The sequence below is a fragment of the Crocodylus siamensis genome, chromosome 4, assembly GCF_052110815.1.
Source record: "Crocodylus siamensis isolate JL-2025a chromosome 4, ASM5211081v1, whole genome shotgun sequence".
Taxonomy (NCBI): Eukaryota; Metazoa; Chordata; order Crocodylia; family Crocodylidae; genus Crocodylus; species Crocodylus siamensis.
Window position 1 is genome coordinate 165,028,495 of NC_143398.1, and position 20,714 is coordinate 165,049,208.

The 20,714-nt window shown below is 42.0% G+C and overlaps 1 protein-coding gene across 2 annotated transcripts in view; it reads left to right on the forward strand.

Annotated features, from left to right (window-relative positions):
* The window catches only part of FAM117B (family with sequence similarity 117 member B), an 81,462-nt gene extending 62,128 nt beyond the window's left edge, over positions 1 to 19,334 (forward strand). For both annotated transcript variants that reach the window (XM_090044769.1, XM_090044770.1), the window contains one exon: positions 12,013 to 19,334. In XM_090044769.1, the coding sequence (XP_089900895.1) occupies positions 12,013 to 12,331 (319 nt within the window). In that variant the 3' untranslated portion in view covers positions 12,332 to 19,334. The remainder of the gene's footprint in view (positions 1 to 12,012) is intronic.
* Positions 19,335 to 20,714: the final 1,380 nt, after the last annotated feature.

Genomic DNA, 20,714 nt, shown 5'->3' on the forward strand with positions numbered 1-20,714 from the left:
ATGAGGCCAAGTGAGGGGGGGGCAGAGTGTGAGAGTAGAATGCTAGATGCCCAGCAGAGGCAGAGTTTAGCCTGGCCTTGGGCCAGGGTTGTTACCAATTTGCAATACCATATGTGGGCCACAGTGTAGGGCAGGTTGGAGCTGTGTATAATGCCCCAAGCATCAGGGCATTAAAAGGGCAGCCTCCGGCATATTTATGGCAAACTTATTAAACGGCAAGTTGTGGCAGGCAAGACATGACAGACTGCTCTAGACGGGTAGGCAGGCCAGTGTTCGACTGATGTAGTAATGGGACCCTGTAACACACATTTTCTTGTAGGTCTTGAAAAGCTGTCAGTGATGGCCCGAAGGTCTGCTTCTAAACAAACATACACTACAGCATCATCACTATACTGGAGCTCGATAATTCAGTTCAGAGTGGTCTTGGAGTCAGCTGTTTACCATCCATTCAGTAATTTAGCTCCACTGCAGCTGGAAGCTTGTTGGTGGTAAGATGTAGCATTGCAGTAAATACGTTGAGAAGAGTGGTGGAGTGATTTCATAGATTTCATAGACATTTGGGCTGAAAGAGACCCCGGAGGATCATCGAGTCCAGCCCCCTGCCCCAGGGGCAGGAAGTCAGCAGGGATCATAGGATCCCAGCAAGATAGGCATCCAAATGTGTCTTGAAGGCGTTCAAAGTGGGTGCTTGATCCGCCTCCGGTAACAGTCTATTCCAGACCTTGGGGACTCAGGCAGTGAAGAAGTTCTTTCTTATGTCCAGCCTGAATTGGTCACAGTGGAGTTCATGACCGTTCAATCTTGTCATCCCTTGATGGGCTCTGGTGAACAGATGTTCCCCCAGATCCTGATGAGCACCCCTCATAAACTTATAGGTGGCTACCAGATCACCCCTGAGCCTGCGCTTTTCCAGGCTGAATAGCCGCATTGCTCTCAGCCTCTCATCATAAGGTCTGTTTTCCTGACCTCTGATCATGTGCGTGGCTCTCCTCTGCACCCTCTCAAGCTTCTCCACATCCTTTTTGAATTGTGGAGCCCAAAACTCAATGCAGTACTCCAGCTGCAGCTTCACCAAGGCCGAGTACAGCAGGAGAATGACATCCTGGGATCTGCTTGAGAAGCATCTATGGATGCAAGCCAGCGTTTTGGTCGCTTTACTAGCCGCAGCATCACACTGAAGGCTCATGTTCGTCTTGTGGTCAACCATGACCCCCAAGTCCCTTTCATCTGTAGTGCTAACCAGTGTAGCACTACCGAGCCTATAAGCATGGTGCAGGTTTTTCCTCCCAAGGTGGAGAACCTTGCATTTTTCGGTGTTGTACGCTATCATGTTCTCGTCCGCCATTTCATGCGTCTGTCCAGATCCGCCTAGATCACTCTCCTGTCCTCAGGTGTGGATGCTTTACTCCAGAGTTTGGTGTCATTGGCGAACTTGGCCAGTCTGCTTCTGACACCACCAGTGTCAACAGCCTGGATGAAGATGTTAAACAGTATAGGCCCTAAGACAGAGCCTTGTGGGACCCCACTGGTCACAGCACATCAAAACGATTGGCTCTCATCGACCACCACCCTCTGGGTCCTATTGCAGAGCCAGTTCCCCAGCCAGCAGTGGTGACGTCAAGGCTGCAGTTAGCCAGTTAACCAAGAGGTGATCATGGGATACCAGATTGAAGGCTTTTTTGAAATCAAGGTATACAAAGTTGATCTCTTCCCCCTTGTCCAGGTGATAAGTCACCTGGTTATAAAAGGAAATGAGATTGGTCAAGCAAGACCTACCTGCAACAAACCCATGCTGGGTATCCCTCAGGATATTGCCTTCAGCTAGTCTGTTAAGGGTGGCCTCCTTGATAATCTTTTCCAAGACCTTCCCTAGGATAGAGGTCAGTCTGATGGGCCTGTAGTTTGCTGGATCTGCTTTCCTCCCTTTCTTGAAGATAGGCACGACATTGGCGCCCTTCCAGTCATCAGGCACTTCACCAGAGTGCCAAGAACTCTCAAAGATCCGTGTCAGGGGCTGAGCTATGATGCTCGCCAGCTCCCTGAGTACCCTTGGGTATAACCCATCAGGGCCGGCTGACTTGAAAGTATCCAGCCTGTCAAGGTGTTCCTTCATGAGGTCAGCTTTGATGGAGGGTAAGGAATCTCCCTCACCTGGGCCTCCCTGACCTATAATGGGGGCCGTCCCATGGAACTGGTAAAAAACTGATGTAAAGTACCCATAATAGTAAGTTTGTTTTTTTCCTGGGTATCAGTTGCCCCATCTGGTTCAGCAGGGGTCCAATGTTGCCCTTTCTCTTCCTCCAGCTCCCCACATATCTAAAAAAGGACTTTTTATTGTCCTTGATATTTGTAGCTAGCTGGAGTTCCATCACAGCTTTGGCTTTCCTGGTTTGCTCTCTGCAGGTCTGGACCAGAGCAGAGTCTTTCTCCTTGGTGGCGGTTCCAGTCCTCCATCCTTTGTAGGTCTTCCTTTTAAGACGCAGGAGGTCCGCCAGTTCCCTGGAGAGCCAAGGGAGCTGCTGTACCCTTTTGCTGCCTTTCCTCTGAGACGGGATGGACTTTGCTTGCGCATCCAGGAGGAGCAACCACTCGTCCTGAACTCCCCTCTCCATTGGGTTGTGGCCTTTTAGGGCCTCTCTGACAAGACTTCTTAGCTTGTCGAAGTCAGCTTTCCTGAAGTCGAGGACTTCTGTATTACTGACCGACTTGCCAGCTTTATGGCAGATGGTGAAGCTGATCAGCTCGTGGTCGCTGTCACCCAGCTTCCCTTTGATTGTTAGGTTGCTGATTAGGTCATCCCCGGTGGCCAGTACAAGGTCTAGCAGTGCTTTACTTGATGAAGCAGCCTTGCTTAATTCCTGTCTCGACTTCAAAGGGATCTGTGAGACCCATATTGAGAAACACTGCTCGCATACCATCATGGAGCAGGCAAAAAATGGTAATGAATTTCTGAGGGCATCCATACTTCAGAAAGATCCTCCACAGCACTTCTTGATTGATGGTCTATGTCTTTTGTGAGGTCAAAGAAGGCTATATAGAGAGGTTTTATGTTGTTTCTGGCTTTTTTTCTGCAGCTGATGAGCAGTAAAGATTGTATCAGTTGTGCCGCTTGATGTCTTAAATCAGGGGTGGTCAATTATTTCAGCTGGAGGGCCGCTTAATGAGTTTTGGTGAGCTGTTGAGGGCCACAAGAGTAGCCCTGCCCCTTGACAGGTGCCCCACCCTGTGGTCGCCATCTTAGGACCCTGGCCTTTGCCACTGGAAGTACTTCTTTTGGGAGGGGAGAGTTGTCATCTTGGAACCAGAAAAAAACCAGATCATATATTAAAAGTCAAGCAGCTCCTGTAACATTTAAATTTGAATAAAAAAATACTTTTGTCATTTGTGTTTGCATCCTGTATATAGAGATGATTGCATAATACCTCAAAAGTAGTTTTACTCTTGTATATTGTGTGGGGGGTTGGGGTGTGGTTGGGAACGATATTTGGGGGAGTGGGGTTTGTGAGGTGGGGTGGCTGTGGGGGGCATAGGCTATGTTGAGGGATGTATATGTGGTGTGGGGATATGGGGACACACCCACACACTCCCCCTCCATGGCACGCAGCCCCTGCTGCTGGCAGCAGTAGCAGGTGCTCGGGGCACTCATGGCTTGTGCAGTTGCTACTGCCCAGCAGCACACAGCTCTGGCTAGTGCTGCATGTGGCAGCAAGGAACGCAGCCATGCTGGCCTGTCTCTCTCGCATGAGGTTTCCTGTGGCACATGTGCAACTAATGGCACTCGCGTGCCACTGGGAGGAAGCCCTGTGCAATGGAGCTGGCCGCCTTCCCTACCCCCTGCCAATCATGTCCCAGGACTCCACTGCAAGTGGAGGGGAGCCCTGCTCCCTGGCAGAGTCCCAGGACCTGCTTTGCATGGGGCAAGGAAGGCAGCCAGCTCCATCGTGTGGGACTCTTACCCCTGGTGGTGCACTAGTGCTGGGAGTTGCATGTGTGCTATGGGAAGTTCCACACAACAGAAGTGCCCCAGCCTGGCTTAGCTCCTTGCTGCTACGTGCGGCACTGGCCAGAGCCGCAGACTGCCCAGTGACAGTGCCTGCATGGGCCACAATTTCCTGCTGCTGCTGCCATCAGTGGAAGGGGCTGTGTGCCATGGAGGGAAAGGAAGGAAGTTTGGGGGGGGTCCCCATACCCCCCTACTGTCCTTCACATCCATGCTCCCACAGTCCCCCTGGGCGTGGGCTCTGCACTCCCACTAACCCCAGCCCCACACTGTGCATTCCTGCTCAGTTGCAGCTCCTGCACCCCTGTTGCTTTCCTACCTGCTGCCTGGAGTGAGCACTGCAGCAGGGAGACTAAGACGAGCCACAGGATACTGCGGAAGCTGAGCAGGTTCCCCTGCAGCTGCAGGAGTGGCAGCAGCAGCCCTGCCTGGAAGCTGCATTTTGGCTGACCCAGGCCCTTCCATGCATAAGGATGGGAGAGCAGCATGCGGGCTGGGCAGGGTACAATTAGTTGTGGGCACCCGCGAGTCAGATGAAATTGCCTGGCGGGCTGAATCTAGCCCACAGACCATATTTTGCCCGCCTCTGCCCAAACGTACATTGAGATTCCGGGAGGAACTCTTCAGCAAGTGGAAAAAGGGGAGATGGTTATGGGGGTTCTGACAATGATCTTTCCTGTGGTGGACAGCAAGGTAAGCCCTCTTTAATTTCCACTGTTGAACCTGTCTCCCTCCTTGAAGGTTGTCTCAGTCATGGTGTGCCTAAGATCATCCAGATCCTTAAGATGAGGGCATGGAACTGTGATGTGAGCTCCTCCTCCCACTGCTTGAAGATTTTGATGGGGATTCCATCTGCTTCAGATGTCTTGTCATTCTTCATCTGCTTGATGGCTTTCCTCAGCCCATCAAGGGTTGGAGGGTTTCCAAGATCATCTCTGACTCGATGTTGCAGGGTGGAATTGAGATTACTCATCAGTGGCAGAGCTTCAGTTGAGAGAGTCTTCAAAATCCTCTTTCCAACAGGTGTTGATGGCTCCCCTTTCCTATTTCAGGTCTTCTTCATCCTTGGGTCTCAAGTGGGTTGGTCCCCAAGTGCTCAGACCATAGATAGCTTTGGAGGCATGAAAAACCTGCATATTGTGAAAGTCTGTGAGATGTTAAATTTCCTTCGCCATGTCTTCCTGCCATCTGTTCTTCATATTGTGGTTCCTCTTTTGGACCTCTTCTTTGGCTTGTTGATGATTTAGTTTCTTTTGCTTGGAATGCATATCATTCTGCCAAGGACAAAAGGCCTTGCACTTGCAGTCAATCAACTCTTGGATCTTCTGATCATTCTCATCAAACCTGTCTTTTGTGATAGAGAATGCAAGTGTCTCTTTACAGGCTGATGACTGTGGACTTGAAGGCACCACAAGCACTGCCAACTTTCTCCCATTGTTGATTTGTAATTTGCCAGTTTTTTGTTGAGGCACTGGTGAAAGAGGTGTCATTTGATTGGGGCCTTGAGTCCTTCAAGGTCAATTTTTCATCAGCATTGCATCTGCCACAGCTGTCATTTGGGAGCTGGTTTAAGTGACATAACCAAGCAAATGGGTTGATGATCAGTCCAGCAATCATCAGGTTCTAGCATAGGTCATATGATGGGACAACTTTGTGATCCTGGGCATGAAAATGACTTAGTTAATAAAGTGCCCATGGTTAAATCGTGGGTGTTGCCATGATGTCTTGTGCCTGTTTTCCTAGCAGACCAGGGTGTGGCTGATGGATGAGTCCATGTTCCCCTCATTTGGTCAAGAGAGTGTTTATTAGAGTTGACGATTCCCGCTTCTACCTTGCTGGTGGCTCTGTTCCAGAAGTTTGAGTCCTTTCTAACTTCGGTATTGAAATCACCAAGCAGAATAAGTCTGTCTCCCTCTGGAACATCAGAGAGGACTGGGTCAAGGTTGGCATAAAATTCCTCCTTGGTTTCATCAGCAGCAGCATAAAGATGGCTAATCATCCAGAGCAAATTCCATTGTGTTTTAGTATTTATGTACATTTCAGAGTGACACTTGAACAGGTAATGAATTAGCCAGAATTGTTTGACAGTACATCAATACTGTGTTGCCGAAGTTATCAAGCCATGATGGTGGCATGGTGCTCTGGGCATAGACTATTAGGATTATCCATGCGGGTCCTCATGTTCTAGGTCCCAGATGGTGTATTTTCATTGATTTCAACCACAGTAAAGGTGATCCCACTGGACATGGTTATCCAGTCAGGAAAAGGGTAGGTAGACTCTGTTTAGGGAATCTTTTCTAGCCCCTTCCCTATGTAGGTTGAACACAGCGGATCTTGAAGAGGACAGTCACAATTATCATTGCTGACTCGCACTAGATGGCCTTCTTGTAACTGCCTTCATGGCAATTTATGACTAAAATAGCTTCCAGACAACTCCCCGCTCTTTTATTTTTTTACTTATTTTTTAAATGTTTTAAATAAGTAAAAAATAAAAAAAATAAATTTAAAAAAAAATATTAAAAAGCCATTCAAAGTAACCCAACCTTTTATTTTGCACTCTGGTACTCATTATCATACTAGAAGATAATTCTGCATAATTAAATGGTTGACTTTTTTGTCGTGTTGAGCCAAGATAAACTGAAGCATATCCAATGTTTTGTAATAATTATCTGCCTTGAGAGGTACTATGGATAATATCTTTTAAGATGACTAATTATCTAGAGCAAATTCCATTGTGGTTTTGTATTTATGTACATTTCAAAATGACACTTGAACAGGTAACGAATTAGCCAGAATTGTTTTTTGTGAACATTCAGCGCACTTACTAATAGTGATGAATTTTCTCAGTGTCTAATTAATCTGATCTCACTGTATTTCCACCTCCCCTTTTTGTTTTCTCCTAAACCTTATTCTCACTCAAGGGTGTTTCTCTTCCATTCTTCCAGTATAAAGAGGATTTTTTGTACCTTGAAAAGACCCAGCCCCTTAAGAAATCAAATAGGTTATTCATAATTTAAGTCATGCTTATAAAGAGGATTGTTATAGAAAGGATTGTTTATTAAGCAATTTTTCAAAGCGGGGGGTGTGTGTGTGTACGTACACTGACGTGTGTACACACACACACACTCCGTTCACTCCTTTATAATACATTTGAACTTATCTCAAAGAAAATAATGGTTGAATGATATAATGTAGTTTCACAAGCCACAGTCTGTTTCTAGGAAGGGTCCTGATAATCATAATAGAACACTCGCTCAAGTCTGTCTTTCTACAGGTTCAGAATGTACTGCTGTCTTTGTTTTTGTACCTGTTATTTCTATGTTCATGTGTATGACACTGCTAAAAAGACTGGAAGGATGAGACCAGCTCTTTCCAAAATAATGGAGAATGAGGTATTTAGAATGGTTTTTTACGTGCAACAGTGCTATCCAACCCACTGCATTTAATTAAACCTTAAATGTCTTTCATATAGTGACTATGTTCAGTTTAAAAAAAGAAAGAGGGAGACAGGTGAACAATAATGTCATTTGACAAAATCTGAGATGAAAACTTTTGACCACATGTGTAATAAATGCACCAATTTCCTCTGTCTTGTAACTTCATTGATTAAGAAGAATTTTTAAATCAAAGATTAATTTTAAGCTTTTCTCTACCACTGTTTCTTAGCTGTGATCAACTGACACATGATTATATATCTTTTGCATTTGGTACTTTCCTATAACTTCAAAAGCACCTTAGCTCAGAAGAGAATATTTGTATCAAGATTGTCTAGATGCATAGAAGTTCTAGCACCATAAGATGCAGGTTTATTTTCTTTAAATCTTGGGATATTAGCCCTTTGGTGCTGGCAATCTGTAATTTATAGAATTTCCAACACTTTGATTGTAATAAGTTGTAAAAGGTGCTTTGAGGCAGAGATATTTAGTGTTGTTCTTATTAAATTAGAGTTGGTACAGCTGATTCCACTGAGGACTTGGTTACTAATGTAAAAAGTTTGCTTTAGGAGCCTGGATTTTCTAAAGATTGATTGCTTCTTTGTTAGTACTTATGGTTTTAATAACTGAACTAAGTGTTTAAATTGAAAGGAAACATTGAGACCCAAGTATTTAGGAAAGTGAAGCTGTCTTCTGGTACATGGGAAGTAGGAGAAAAACCTATGTGAAATAATCTATACTCTGCCATGGAAAATATGTCTGTTACAAATAAAATAATAGCATACCCTTGTAGCAGGTATCTGCATACATAATACTCTGCCTTGTGTTTGCAAATGAGGGTGTGTGCAACATTTGCTGTTTTGATTTCTTGGCAGTTGACTGAACAATCTTCCCTTAGGGAGTGTGAGTATTCTGTAAATTACTTTAAAAATGGATATATTGTTTGGTATGCTTACTGATGTTTTAAATGATCAAGTAATATGATATAGCAATCATTGTTCCCATCAGGAAATGATAAACCCTAATAAAGTGGTGTGAAAGATATATTGTGGTGCTTCTTGGCACCAGAAGGTTGGTAAAACTGGTTTTATGTACATGCATCTTTGTCTACAAAAATGAGAATCTGACTTAGAGTTTAATTTCTCTTAGATTTTTTTTCTGTCGCATCTCATAACTTTTGTAAAAATACATGCCCTTTTCATCTTGAGGCTTACTAGAACTCTTACAGAGTAAATATACAACAGCTAATTAAAATTTGTTTAGAATGTAACAATATTGTTAACTTACATGGTGATGGGAACATCTCAGATGGGTGTAAGTCATGGGTATAAGGAGGCTTGTTCTTCAGTTATATTACGGTGGACTGTAATCTCATCCTCCAAGTATAATCAAGCTTAGGCAGCACCTGGACTACTACTGCCCAAGAAAATTCATGTGCCTACAGGAAAAGGAATGATGTAGAATCCAGTGGAGTCTGTGGAAGCCTTTTGTTTCATTGACTTTGATAACCTTTGGACTGGTCCTGCACAGTTGGAGATTTCCTTAGTGAAGCAAATGACACTTCATTGAAATGCCCATATTTTATAGTAGTGCAAGAAGACAGGAAAATCCCTCTCTAGAGAAAAATACCTGATTTAGTGCTGTTTTGTCTAAATATAAACACTAGACTATGATACAAGATCTGAAGCTCAACATAGAGTCTGAAAGTCAGTTATGGTCATGGGCACAGGTTATATTGGTAGTGTTACAAGTGCTTTTTTAGTCTGAAATCAAGGAAAGGTAGGGCAAGGTGGCATCTTAGAGACTGGTTCAGAGAGGCATGAGCAGCCTACTTCGCAGATGCTATGAATGGACTTGCAGAAAGAAAGGGTTTTGAGTAGAGAGGAACTTAAGTATAAAGAAAGGGACAGGAGTAGGGCGCACTGTTGAGAGAAGCAAAAAGTGGTTTGAATAGATCCAGTAGGCATAAACAAGGCAGTTACCACACTGGGGCAGCATAAAGATAAACACCTGAAGTGAACAGCTAGTCCATGTAACTAGACTAACTGTAGTCTCTGAGACTGTTTAACACAGTCTGGTCTGCGGTAATTTCTTTTCCGCAACTTCATATTCAAGTTGGGCTTTAAAGTTTTTGTTTAAGGACAGTCACTCTGAGGTCAGTGGTAGAATGTCCAGGGAGTGTAAAGTATTCTGCCTTGGGTTTTTGTGTGTTTCTAGAATTGATGTCTGTCTAAAAGCAGGTAATTGTATATGATAGACAGTGTTTTCGTTTGAATTGATATCTCTTATTAGACCAATTTGGAGGTGGGTTGATGTTTCCAGCAAATTTTTGGATAACACAGTATCCTTTTTCAAGCTAAGCCAAGTGCAGAAGGGGGTGACTCCCCTGTGTATACTGGAGTATCTGTCAGTATTTTGTTGTGGCACTTCAGAGTGGGATCCGAGATCCCTCGGATCTGCTGCCTGTTCCCTGCTCCCCACGTAAATAGGGAAATCAGAGTGCCCAGTGACTCTACCCATTCCCCTTCCCTCTCTCCTGGGAAGTAGGGGGTTGGTGGCAGGAGGGAAAGAGTGGAACAATGTGGGATGCTGGGGGACTAAGGGATTTTGTTATGCTGTGGTACAGATGCATTGTACGGACATTATATTTGATACTACAGAGAAGCTGTAGTTCAGCAGTATTTCTGATTTGTTTCTCCTTTTTCTGTATTAGTGTCACAAATTAGGGATTTGTTGGTATCTTGCATGATTTCTTGAGTTCATTTTGCTAGTAATGTATGTATAGTTTCTATGTAAAGGTGTCATCAGATAGTATTTAGCCTTATCATTCTTGTGTTTATATGCCTTGTGGTATTTGATGTGTGTATATATATATATATATATATTTTTTTTTTTATATACTAGGGCCAGAATTGCAGAATATGATATTGATTTCAAGTATTAAACAATGAGTTCATTTATACTATGAGTTTATTTGGCACCTAGGATAGCTGAAAAACAGAATGCATCTCAAAGACATACCTTGGTTGCACCCAGGGTCAGGCACATCTGTCTGACTTACGTTGCACTTCTATAGTGCTGCGGCTGTCCATGGCTGCTTCTCTCTGGGTTGTGCAGCATTAGCAACACTAAATATTCTCTACATTAAATTCTGTACTAAGTTATGCTCATGGTGTCTTGGTCATTTGAGTCTTTGCGTTTTGGGAACAGGAGGCCTGTAATTACACCTCTCTTCCTGCTGCTTACAACAGTAATTTTGTGAGTGGGACAGTATACTCCTAGCACACTCCCATTGTCTGTTTTGAAGGCGTTTACAAAGTGCCTGGCAGCAGTAGCATCGTTCCTCAGGAAACTGAACATGAATTTACCCTGGCTAGAGTCAGAGTTGTCTGATCAGCTGGTGGCAGATAACATTCATTTCATTCTCTGTTTATTTGGCAGTCTAGGTCACATGGAAACGGGGGGAAAAAATCTGTACCAATTCAGTCACAGTAAATAGAATTAATAGTGAACTGTATACCCATGTTAGTCCAAATTCAACAAAAGGTGAATTAGGACTTGGCTTTGAAATAGCCTTTTAACTCTTGAGTAATTGGCATTCTGTATGTTGTTGTGAAGGTATGGATGTGTTACTGATATCACATATTACTAACATTAATACATTTGTTACGTCTGTCCGTACCCTACAAGTGTTGATATTTTTTCACAATGTGTACTGGTCACATTTTTTCAGAAAGATGCCGGCTTTTGTCTTGAGTTGAATCTAATTGAGGATGGTAAAAAGATAGTATTCAGCATTCTTGGCTTTTACCATTTGTTTTTTTTTGGGTTTTTTTAACTGATAAATTCCCTGATTTTTTTATTTTTTTTTTTACGTCATTCAGTTATTACTGACTTACACCTGTTTTCCAGGTCAAATCCCTGTTAACCGGCACAAGTGGGGTTAACACTTGTGCCGATTAGCAGGGACTTGAACTGGAAAATACATGGTGCCAGTAAGCTGAAAGTGCCACTGTGTTGGTTACCTGAGATATAGGTTTCTGGCCAGACACTGGGGGGTGGGGAGGGCGGCAGTGGTGGCTGCATAGAGTGGGGTGTGAGGGGGTGGCAGTGGCCACATGGAGGCTGGGAGATGGTGGCTGGAACTGCTGCAACCCCCCCCCCCCCCCCCCAAACCCATTTCCTGCACCCACTGACAGCTCGCCCTGCTCTCCTCCCTGCTGCAGCCCTGGGAGTGGCTGGTGGGCTGTGCTATCCCCCTGCCCCCCCCTTCCCTAGTCCCAGCCTTCCTCCCTCACTGCCATTTCCCCCCCCTTTAAACAGATTTCCTCGCCCCCACCACTTTTCTTCCTCTTACCCTGATTTTCATCCCTGTTTTTATGTTTCAAAGATAAACTCCAAAAATTCCCGGATTTCTTTTTTTAAATAAAAACTGAAAATGTGGAACATTAAAAGATAGGGGTGATCCTGCCTTGAGCAGGGGGTTGAAGTAGATGACTTCTTGAGGTACCTCCAGCCCTTCTTTTCTGTGACTTTGATTGTTCAGTGTTGGTTATAAACCTTTTTCATTTTTTCTAGGCCAAAGCCATTGCACGAAATTCCAGCCTTCTACTGTCCCGACAAGAACAAAGTGAATTTCATTCCCAAAAGCGGCTCTGCTTTCTGCCTTGTTAGTATCCTCAAGCCACTCCTTCCTACACAGGATCTTACACTCAAGGGCACTACTCATAGCCTGACTGTCTCCTCTGGCATGACATCCAGCTTGCTACAGCCCATTTCTGTGGCCTCTCTATCTGCAAATGCAGATCAAGACCGGATCTCCCGTGGAACAAGTACAGTAACACCACAAACATCTATCCTCCAGCAGTCAGGACATACTGAGGAAGCCGAGGGATAAGTTTCTATTCTCTTGGCATTGTTCTGGAAAGACCTCTGGGAAAAGCTTGATCACGCTGTTTGCATCGTTTTAATGGTTTATGACGTTGTTGTAGTCAGACTGTTGTACTGCTGTTCTTATCAACATGACTTTGTTGGTAGCTTGCTGAAGTATCCAGGAAGAAGCAGCAGCTGAAGCACTGCCGTACTATGCTTATGAAAGCTCAAATTCAGTTTTTTGCCTGCATTTTTTAAACATTGGTAAAACAGATACCATCAGTAATTCTTTGCCCTTGGAAGGACAAATTATTGTGATACTTTGTGTCCTTATTAGACTTTTCCATTATAAAAAATCTTAAGACTGAGCAGCTGACCTGAGTCTGTTGTGATCTGCAACTAAATGGCTTGCAAGACCCATCTTTTGTACAAAAAAAGTATTTTATAACAACAAAAGTTTGCCTTTTCTGATGCATATAGCAGGTAGCAAGATGTCTAAAAGACACTTCCCTGACCACTGTTTCCCTTTTTTGGGGAGGAGGGCTTGGTTTTCTCAGCTCTTCCAGCTGCTGGGACCAAAGGATTATTGACATACTTCAGTCTCAGTCATATGTGATCTTCTTCAACAGCCCACTCCCCATAAATAAATAAAAACAAATGCGTTTGAGTATTTCAAAATGAAAAGAAATCAAAAAGCTGCATATTATGTGCTGTTGGAGGTTTGTGCTTTGGAAAACCCCAATACTCTTGAAACCCCTCCCTATCTAAAATTTAATTACATAGCTGGAAAAGACATTTCAAAGCATTTGTTTCAATAGTGTAATTTATCCACAGATGTTGTTGGTTTTTTTTTTTTAAATATGTATTTATTTAGGGGAAGGAGTGGAACATTTCCCCTGCACTTCTTCCTCCTTCAAAAATCCTGTCATTTGCCTCTTGGAAACTCATTTGTCATTCAGTCTGAATCATTAATCACTTTTGGGGGGGAAAAATCATTCTGCGTAGATCATCACTGTACTATAGCTCCTAACCACATGATATTGAAATGTCTGTGCATGGTTTTCTCCTCCTTGTCATGGTGCTGTTTGTGCATCTGTTGAGGATAATAGTTTGTCATGCATGGTATCTGACACCATATCCACAGCAACAGATATTCCCTTTCGACTAGTAACTTAGTCTAGGATGTTAACCAGATTTCTTGACAACTGGTTCTGGTCTGCAGCTGTTTACATTTTCTTGTACACCTACATGGTTCTTTTACAGTTACAATAAAAAATGAAAATGAGGCGGGGGGGGTGCTCGTTTCACACGACTCATTCAGGGCTTACAGAGAGGCTTGCAGATATTGAAAGTGCACTTCTTGAGTTTGAAGAAATATAGTGCAAACAACTGCAACTGCTTAATTACCAAAGTAGTTCCTGGTTATAAAACCAATTGACAAGAATGCTATTGGGAGGCGCAAAGGTTCAATTCTTTCAATTTAAGTGTGGTAACATTTAGACTCTGGGTCCAAATATTCACCTACTGTACTTGAGCAGCTTTCATTGACAGCATTTGATTAATACATGGATTTGCTGCATAATCAGGCCCCTGTCTAATTACGTTTTTTTAAGAACCATATCACAAGTGTGATCATTTTGTTTCTTCTGCAACATACTATGAATTGGTTACAGAAACTTGAATTAGGAAAATGTGTGTGTATCTTTGCAGTTAAGTTACCTTGTACTTTTATGGCGTTGGTCCCATAAATCCCATAAACAACTGATAATAGCAATAAATGTACTAACTAAGGAAAGATAAATTGCACCAGCCTACACATGTTCTGTATTCATGATATAATGAGCCCCTTCTTAAACTTTGCTTGATAGCCCAGCAAATAAAAACCACCGTGGACCTTTACTGAAACGTGCTTGTTAGACCTGTTAAATTAATGAGTAGAGGAACAAATCCTGCTCACTTTATTCATTCTCATTGGAATCAATGGTATTACTTATTTATGGGAATATGAGGACTGGTTTTGAACTAACAGATGGGGTCTGTACCTACAAAGCTGGGATAGAAGGAATTGATAAAAATAAGTGACTAGTGCATCAAAGCTGTATTTTACTAGCAGTGTTTTCTTAATCATGATTTCTCTGGACACACAAAGAAATCTCCTAAAATATTTAAGAATGTTGATGGACACTGAAGTTCAAGATAAATTGTTGTAGTAATGTCAGAGTTAGGACAATATCTGGTACTATTCTGACTTCTTGGAAGACAGGAACACTCAAGCCAAAGGGACTTACTTGTATGATATTCAAACCAGTTTTTAATCCCATAGCAGTAGCAGGTAAGAGCTTCTACTATTAATGCTGCACAGCCTTATCAGGAGATCTTAACCAGATAGTTAATTACCAAAGGACTAAAGTCAGCATATGATAAGCCTTTATTACAGTCATGGTAGTTATTCGGTCTATGTCCAGCTGCTTCCTAATGTCCTTTGTTCAGCAGTGAGTGGCTATTGCAAAATAAATTGTTTCTGCATTGTTAGAATTGTCTTTAGTGCCCACTAGTGTACTAATTTAACATTTCTCTTTTTAAGATAGATTAATGCCCTATAAGAAATGTGCACTGGATAAATAGTGAGCTGCTCCAGTAGGAAATGTGAGGTTTTCAACTCTTTATAAAAATCATAAATGGAATTCAGGATTTTCATAGATTTTTTCTGGACTGCATTCATTGTATGGGTAGTTCTGTTTTACCATGGAGCTACAGGAATGACTCAGAATTTTGGGTATTGACACATACAATTTCACTTATATCTATGGATACTGATATAGTCTGTTACAATGCAATGTTATCTCTGCAATATTTCATAGTAATACAAGTGGCTCCAGTTTTTAATCCTGTTTCATTCAGGGATGAATTTAGGTCAGTTTAGCTAATTTGTATCACTCCATGCTGAACTGCTGCAAGGTCCTGAGAAGCAGCTCCCGTCTCCCCTTTTAAAGCAGCTAATTTGTATGTTTGTCCGTACCCCAGATCAGGGCTATCCAACTGGCAGTCTTGGGGGAGAGGCTGCATGCCACTGGCACCACTCAAATAGTGACAAGTGGTTCTGGGCTGAAGGGCTGCCCCAGCAGCACTGAAGATGGGTATCTCCTCCCTAGATAGTAAGTAATGCCTTTTGCATAAAAAAAGAAAAGGAACAAAAATGTGGAAATGTCTTGTGCCAGAGCACAATTATCTGGTGAAGCTTTTAGGTCATTTTCAGGACCTTGATCTCAGAATAGTGTGTGGAAGATTTTACATTTTTCAGAAATGTATTCTTTTGTCCTATATATTGCTAAAGTGATTTGACCTAAAGGGGTCAAATTAATCTAATGGTACTTTAATCCCTCAGTAGTATATAGGCCAAACAATCTTTTTGATTTCTCTGATATTTTAATAAAACAGCCACTTACGTGGCTGTATAACTTGGTATACCTAGCACTTGATTTTCTGGAGCATAGTGCATTCTCAACCACAACTGCAAGGCAATAGGTAGCTGAGTGCTTAGCATTACTAAAAAACCCAGGTCCTTGGGCATCTTGGGTTGGGTGCCCCAAAATTATCAATGTAAATTCTGTAGAGTAAATGAGGTTTAAGGCCATTGTATTAATAATGTAGCCACAAGCTGGCAACTGAAACTATTAGAAGACTTTACTTTCCCTCCCTTATTTGAAAAACTCAACAATATGCTTTTCTCTTTTAAATTTCATTTACTGTTGGATCTTCACCTGTTTGTGATATCACAAGAAACTGATGTCATGGAGAAAAAAGAATGACAGAACCTCTTAGAGCTGAACTTCTTGAAGAGAAACTTTTATGTAACATGCTTGGTAAGAAGGGGGGGAAAGAAATAGTGGAGATACTGAATGCCATGGAAACAAAATTGTTTCTAAATTTTTAAGGTTCTTGTAAATCAACAGGATCTCTTAAAGAACATATTTATTCTCAGGGCAATTTTTGGTTTATTATGAACTATAGTTACTGGAAATCAAATTTTGAAGTTGCTGTTGAGTACTGCAGAAGTCAAGTTCAGTAGGAAAAAAAAGAGTTGGGTGTTTACATGACTGATCACTGGAACCATGGCTGGAAGGGACCTTGAGAGGTCATCTGATCTGTTCTTTTGCCTCACAGCAGCATGGTAAATCATTCTTGACAAGTATTTGTTTTAAGCATTTCTTAAAAACAGTCCAGTTACGATTCAACACCCCCTGCCCCCTTGACAATCTATTCCAATACCAAGAGATTTTCCTAATATCCAACCTAAGTCTCTCATCTTGCAGTTTAAGCCAATTAAACTTCTTGTCTTAGCTTGATGGAGAAAAGTTTTATTTTCCTCTTTACAGTAACTTTCACGTATTATGTTTTTCTCAGATACAGCTTGCACCTTTTGCCAAAAAAGCTGCTGGAAATAGGGGAACACTCTTATAGTGGAAATATGGTAACACTTTCTGCTGTTTAAGCTTCGGTTGGGCAAAAGTAACTCTGCACAGAATTCACAGGGAGCAGAACAGTAAGTAGTTTTGGCTCCCTTGCTACTGCTACTTGGTTACTTACTACAAAGAAAGATTCCCTGTGTCCCCCCCCCACCACCATTCTACCTTTCAGAAACAAGGTACATGTCTTATTCAGGGTATGTTGTACATGAGAAAATACGGTATTTGAACAAACTGTGTTTCAGTTTAGAGAAGATTGAAATGAGACATAGATCTTCAATCTAGGTAATTTTTCCTAGATCTCTAGACACTTTTGTTGCTCTCCTGTAGGCTCTTCCATTTGGTCCCACCTCTCTCCTGTCCAAAACTGGAAAGTTGTCCAGGTGAGATTTTACAAGTGCTGAGTAGAATGAAAGGATTACCTCTTGTGTCTTGTATGCAATGCTTTATATGCCCGAGTATAGTGTTTTCACAACAGAATTACATTATTGACTTTGCTTTCAGCTTGTGATGTACTACAGCTCCTAGATTCTCCCCTCCAGAACTACTGGCTAGACAGTCCTTATGGTGAGATTAACATCATGCAGTGTGTGCATGCACATAAAAACTCGGGCTGAATTTAAGACCTAATATAAGCGAAGTGGTACTTAAAGCTTGTCAGTTTTGACTGCAGTTTACCAAAGTGTTAACACTTTTAGGACACATTTTGAATCGAGGAATGTTGTGGTGGTGTGTTTGTGGGATTTTTTTTTTTTTAAGGGAGCACTGATTAAAAATTAAAAATTGAAGTGATAGGGGCAGTCATGAATGGTATCTATTATCCTTTCCTAGCTTTGAGGTCTCATTTGTTTTGCCAGTGGTGTCCTGTATTTAACAGAATATAATGGTAATGCCAAAGTTCCTTACAAGAGCATCCTCTTTACTGTCTCCTGACCATTTCTGAAACACAGGTCCATCTTCGTTGCAGCAGTTCACTGCCGTGGTGTCAAGAAGGAGCATATTGCTATTCTGGTTAATTTCCTTTTACTGAAATTGCATAGCTCTTTGTTTTGGGGCTTTTCCTCTAACTCTTATGGACTGATGTAAGATCTGTGTCTACAAGACTTCTTTTTTTCCTGAACAAACTTTCAGATCTATTATTGACATCCTGACCTGATTCCCACATTTTCAATAATAATCTCCAAAGCAGAGCTTTGTGTGTTCCTTCATTTATCCTTTGCTCTCAATTTATCACTGCTCACAAAGGACCTGACTCATGGGCACCTAATACTTTGTAACTGGCAAGGCTCCATCCTGTCCCTCTGGTGTTACAGTCAAGGTGCTATACCGGTTGCAGTTACTGGTGTTGAGGGCCTTGGGCCCAAAGCTGATCAGTGCATATTAAAACAAAACTTACTTGCTCCTGTGAAATTCAACTTAGGGCTCATGTGTCTCAGCCTAAATAGGTAAAAAGTACTTTGTGCCAGCCATGTTTCTTTATAGTTAAAGTGTTCTCATGAGTTTATGGCCACAATTTTCAAAACTCCAACATAGGCACCTAGAATCAGGCCACATTTCAATTGTGTTGTATGTCTACAGCACTCATTGTCTTGGGATTTTGTGAGCGCACAGCAACCCTGACAATAACAGATTTCTGTTACTTAAGTGCCTAGATAGACAGGAGACTTGGATATGCTTTCTGACAACGTTGGCTTGCATCTACTGTTCAGAGGGAGAATTTTACCTGTATTATATGCAATACATCTATCCTATTTCCAGACTTTGAATTTGAACAATGTGCTTTCAAATGCAAATAAAATTTTGTTACTGAGTTCTTGGACTCATTGCTTGTCTGTAGACATGGTTTTGTGAGAGTCTCCCATTCTGCTTTGGGATTTATGGTTAGCTCAGCACTAAGTGAGCAGCTGATTTGCCATTTACGAGAACAGCAGATTAATTCATCTAATAAAACTGGAAGTGAGCTTTTCCAATCAGATCTGCAAAGAAAATTTCTCTTGCAAATGTGTTGCTTTGAAGAGTCTTTTTTGGCATTTTGACCAAACTACAGGTTAGTTTAGTGATCATTAAACAGGAATATTGTTTTCATTTCCCACTTCATGAACTGCTTTGCTTTTATTAAATATGCAAATTTTGAGGATATTGGTGTAGAGCTGCCTGGAACTGCCCCTTCATTTTATTTTTTATGAGAGTTGGCTGATGTCTTTTCCCCTGTTACACTGTGATAATTTGTGGAGATGTTATTGTATATATTGTACTGATAGGTTACATTGTTGCATGTGAGGCTATTTTCTGTAAGTGAGAGAACCTCTAGGGACGTTATGCAGAAAGGTCTTGGTTCTGACTTACACTGTTGTAAATCTGGGGTAACCTGGTTGACTTCAGTGGAGTTCCAGGTTTACACCAGTCTTTGATATGTGTACTTATGCCAATACTACTTTGCACAACCTTGTTTTTGAATCTGAATTCTGATTTGTGAACTATTTCCACTGAAAACACTGAAAATTTTAGAGGCAGCAATAGTGGAATGGGGGCTTTGCCTAAAATAAAAAGTCATCACTTCCAGTTAATGGGTTTTGTTGTCATTTGTTTCTTGGTAGTGGAGAGTTTTGTGTGCTGTGGTGACTTGGACATTTGCTTCACTAATTTTCTGAATGCTGGTAAGTATTTAATTTTAATAAAAACTTAACTAACCTTTTGTAGGGAGAATTGGACAGGGAGGAAGATGTCATTACTTTCCCTTCCAAAAAAAAAAAAGGAAAGAGGGCTTATTTTTATGTTCATGAGTAAGGAAAAAAGAGAAAGGGGCACTCCATTTCTATCACCTGGCAGCATATACATGTGTTTGCAAACAGCTGCACTGTACTGTGTCCACCAGATTTTGCCCCCAGTCTGCCTGCAGACTGTGCTTCTTTCACTGTGGTGTGCAACAGCTGCTGTCCAGTGTTAGCCAGGCTCCTCCTTGATGTCTTTGGTGCTGCATCCTTCACATAGTGCTATGTATTTTAGTGTCAACCCTTCTTTATTCCAGGGTGAGATGTTGAGACGGGTCAGAAAATTGCTGCCCTGAAAAGCTTCTATTCTGGGGATGCTTATTATGCTTTCAGTAACTTCTTGTTTCTGCATTCAAAACTTCCTGCAGTATGTGGAGTTTGAGGCTCTGACCCAATTCCTGGTGGCGATAAGTAAAATTCTCCACAGCGCTGGCAGAATTGGTATGTCAGTTTAGATTTTAAGGTTTTAAGGTAAAAGTGCATGTTAAGCTTAGAAGAATGGGGCACTCAAGTGCTACTATGGTGCAACCCAGGGATGTGCTGACAACTGGGGGAACTCAGCCACACTCAGAAACCCTTGGTGTGCAGCATAATCAACCATATATATTCCTTTCAGTAGTCTGCTTATTCCTGTTTGAAGGATGTGGGATGCTGCTTAACAAGAGAGGCTCACAGCACAAGTACCTTGAACCCACAAGGTGGGAATTAATATACAGTGGCTCATCAAACTGAGCCTGGTATCAAGTAAGAAGCCCCTCATTTCTTTATTAATATGTGGCTGACATGCACATAACCAAAAATATCAGTAACTGTTTCACTCTGCTGTCTGCTATTCAATCCCTTGGTCACTGTTGGTACAAGATGAGCAACTAATTTGGCTTCTGGTTCAATGTGAGCTTGCTTTTTCTTAGCCAATAGAAGAGTGCGTTTTTCTTTACAATTGACACAAACCTGTATGGCTTAAAAAGTGTGGTGAAAATGTTTGAGTCCTGGGGTAGTCTGGTTATTGCAGAGACAGTACTCTCGGATCTTTTCCTATTTAGTCTCCAATTTTTCTCTGCCATGGTAAAATCTGTGCAGGTCAGCAAGATGTTAGTTCCTTAATCAGAGTTTCCACTGGACTATAGTCAGTGTGGTGCTTTGCTCTGGCAGCTCCTGCAGCCAACTTGGT